The sequence below is a fragment of the Acanthisitta chloris genome, unplaced genomic scaffold (genome assembly GCF_000695815.1).
Source record: "Acanthisitta chloris isolate BGI_N310 unplaced genomic scaffold, ASM69581v1 scaffold11107, whole genome shotgun sequence".
Taxonomy (NCBI): Eukaryota; Metazoa; Chordata; class Aves; order Passeriformes; family Acanthisittidae; genus Acanthisitta; species Acanthisitta chloris.
In genome coordinates, this window is record NW_008684436.1 from 49,611 (window position 1) to 53,432 (window position 3,822).

Below are 3,822 nucleotides of genomic sequence, written 5' to 3' on the forward strand. Positions count from 1 at the left end.
GAAGGAACCTCCGCAGGTTGTTTTGTCGAACAATCCTGCTCAAGCAAGGGCCACTGAGAGCAGGTTGCCCAGGACCATGTTGAGATAACTTTTGAGTATTTCCAAGAAGAAAGACATCACAACCTCTCTGGGCAACCTGTTCCAGTGTTCAGTCACCCTCACAGTAAAACTGTTTCTCAGTGTTCAGATAAACCTCCTCTATTTCAGTTTGTGCCCATTGTCCGGTCAGTGGGCACCACTGAAAAGAGCCTGGCTCTGCCTTCTCTGCACCCTGCCTTCAGGTATTTATACACATTGGCCAGATACCTCTGAGCCATCTCTAAGCTGAGCAGCTCAGCTCTCTCTGCCTTTTCTCATGGGAGAGATGCTCCAGTCCCTTAATCATCCATCCTTGTGGCTCTTTGCTGAACTTTCTGCAGCGTGTCCATGGTGCTCTCATACTGAGAAGGCCAGAACTGGACCCAGTACAACAGGTGTGGTCTCACCAGTGCTGAGCAAAGCAGGGAGGAATCACCTCCTTCAACCTGCCAGAAGTTCTTTGCCTAATGCAGCCCAGGATACTATTTGCAGTGAGGGCTCAGGTTCAGCTCTGTGTCCAGCAGGATCCCCAGGTCCATTTCTGCCAAGCTGCTTTCCAGCTGGATGTACCCCATCACCACTGAGCTTAAATGATGTAGTTTGCTAGGGCTGCAGATGGACTCACAGCCCTAAATGAAGCCTTGCTGTGTTATAAAAACTCCCTGCTGTGGGCTGGTGGGTGCTGCTGGAAGTTTCAGAGAGCTGAGCTCTGGTATTTTGCTATCCTCTTCTGCTTGCTTCTGCAAGTACAGTGAGGAATGCAGCAAGTTGGTTCCCTTTCCTGAGACATTGCTTAGTGGCTATAAGTTAAATTAACATTTTTAATTTGTATTTTTAGTCTTGGGCTTCTCCCTTAGCCAGAACAGTTCAGAACAATCCTGCAAGTTACTTTTTTCCTATCTTCCATTTGCAGCATGTGGTCCAGTGTGTGTTTGTCGCCATCCGAACCATCGGGAACATTGTGATTGTCACCACGTTGCTGCAGTTCATGTTTGCCTGCATTGGAGTTCAGTTGTTTAAGGTAAAACCATTGGACCCATTCATTCAGCCACCACAATGTATTATGGGATGGGAAAAAATATCATGTAGAAGCCTGAGGAAGGGGAAAAGCAAAAGCAAAATATCTGGAACCCTGTTGGTATTACCTTGGGCTTCTGCTAGCAGCAGTTCTCCAAAGCTGAACCAGGCATACGCAGAACTCTTGCCCATCATCTGTGATTGTAAGAAATCATCAGTAACCTTCTTCTTCCCTAAACAGCCTGTGGCATGGCCTGGTGCCAGGGAGGTGAAGGGGGCTGTTCCAAAGAATTGGTACTTGCAGGCTGTCTGTCTCGCATCTTGTAGAGGAATAGGCATGCCAGATAATCATGGGAGGTTATTCATTCACTTCTTTCTGTCTGCTTTTATTTCTTTGTCCTTCACCACCCTCCTGACAACAAGTGTTCTGCAGTACTCAGTGATCATGCAGCTCAGGACAGACACATAAAACTACTGTGCAAGCAGATGAAAGCCTGTGCTCTGAACTACCCAGATGCAGGCAGCTTGATCCAGTTTGCTCACATCTACGTGCAAAAGAGCATGTAAACATACTCACAGTTGGTTAGCCAAGTGGTAGACACCTTGCTACATGATCTTGCACTGTCTGGAAAGGAAGCTTCATTCCTCTTTCTTCCTTTACAAGGGCAAGCTGTACAGCTGCACTGATAGCTCCAAGCAGACAGAAGCAGAATGCAGGTGAGTCTGACCTTTTCCAGTTCGTTCCCTTCACTGGCTGCCCAATCTCAGCACCTCGTGCTGGAAGTGCAGTTCTGCCATGTCTTCTCTCTGCTCTCCACCCACAGAGGGTACTTCATCACCTACAAGGATGGAGAGGTCAGCCAGCCCATGATACAGCCTCGGAGCTGGGAGAACAGCAAGTTTGACTTTGACAACGTCTTGACTGCCATGATGGCCCTCTTCACTGTCTCCACCTTTGAGGGCTGGCCAGAGTGAGTGCTTCTTGGACCAGTGCAACACTGGCAATGTCCTCATTCATTTCAAAAGAGAAAATTCGAATGCAGAGCATAGTCTTTCCCATTCTAAGTATTGAAATGAGTCTCAAGCATTAAATGTAGCAATAGTAGCAGCCATCAGTGTAGTATTATGTACTTTGTCAATTCCTCAGGGCCTGCAGGAATTGCTGTACCTGCACTTGTGAACAGTGCAGTGCACTATCTCTAGCTCTTAAAAAATGATTGCCAATAGTAGCAGTGATACCAGTATTTGTTACAATTATTATGGATATAACTGGGTATAAAATGCCTGTCAGGCATTTACCAGTAATAATTGTAATATGGGTAATAATTTATATCCATTTAGGATGTAAAATGCCTGTCAGGCATTTACCAGTATTGCTAGGTGTTGCAGGTTTCCTGATGGAGTCAGCAGGGCAATATGAAACACAGAAATGTCTGCAATATTAGCAGACATGGGATGTCTCACCAAGCTGTGCTATCTGTGCCACAGGAGCTGAGGAATCCCACAGAGTCATCTGGTCAAAGTGCCATGGGCATGTGTGGTACCAGGGAGCTGACCCTTGCTGTGTCACCAAAGGATGCCAACAGCAGTGTTAACAAATGTTAAAAGTCCTGAAAATCCTTTTTCTCACAAACTTCAGTTCCCAACAACACAGACTGTCCTGTCTGTTGTGAACTGATGGACAGGATTTGCTAAACTGTAATTGCTCAGCTATGAAAACATTTCACCCCAAACAGGTTCAAAAGTGTAAATTTAGTGAGAGCCAAGTCTTCTCTCTTGCAAGAGTTTGCACTCAGATTAGTGCAAGTCTGTGTATCTGTGAGTGAGCTGACACAAGGAGAAGAGAATCACAAAGTTCAACTTTATAATATCACCTATAAGGCCTCAAGGCAGTTGCAGATTTTCTCTGCATTTGGCTCCTGTTTGCTTTCAGGTTGCTGTATAGGTCCATTGATTCCCACATGGAGGATGTGGGACCCATCTATAATCACAGGGTTGAGATCTCCATCTTCTTTATTATCTACATCATCATCATTGCTTTCTTCATGATGAACATCTTCGTTGGTTTCGTCATCGTCACATTTCAGGAACAAGGAGAACAAGAGTACAAGAACTGTGAGCTGGACAAAAACCAGGTAATTTGGAACACCTTGTTCTCATTAAAGGTAGAAAATGCACCGAGAATAAGTGTTTAACAGATAAATACATAGAGAGAGGAACATGTGAAGCTTGCCAGCAAGATAAAACCATAAGCTGGCTTTGCTGACATCTTTCAAGAGTCAGGTAGAAAAAAACCCCTTGCTCTAAGATTTGTTTAAGGAACAACATTTACTTACAAATGTTTGCTCTACCATTAGTTTCACTGAGATTAGATGAGCATGACAGCATTGTTGGGCCAGAGTAAATGCATATGGAACTCTTCAACAGCTAAAATATGCACACTGAGATTATGACCTAAAAGAAATTCTTCTACTAAGCATTTTCATTTCAGTAAAAACCTTGAAACATAATGTATTTTTATTATATTTGGAGGTAGCTGACCACCCTGATATTTTGGGTTTGAGTGTTTAATTTACCCTGCTTCTTTCACAGCGCCAGTGTGTAGAATATGCCCTGAAGGCTCGGCCCCTGCGGAGATACATCCCTAAAAACCAGTACCAGTACAAAGTCTGGTACGTGGTCAACTCCACCTATTTTGAATACCTGATGTTTGTTCTGATCCTGCTG

General features: G+C 44.5%; 1 protein-coding gene across 1 annotated transcript in view; it reads left to right on the plus strand.

Annotated features, from left to right (window-relative positions):
* CACNA1C (calcium channel, voltage-dependent, L type, alpha 1C subunit) overlaps positions 1-3,822 on the plus strand; it is a 120,366-nt gene that overhangs the window by 42,500 nt on the left and 74,044 nt on the right. Inside the window, 5 exon segments of the mRNA XM_009079347.1 lie at positions 992-1,099; positions 1,760-1,812; positions 1,920-2,066; positions 3,029-3,230; positions 3,688-3,818. Coding sequence (XP_009077595.1) covers positions 992-1,099; positions 1,760-1,812; positions 1,920-2,066; positions 3,029-3,230; positions 3,688-3,818 — 641 coding nt within the window.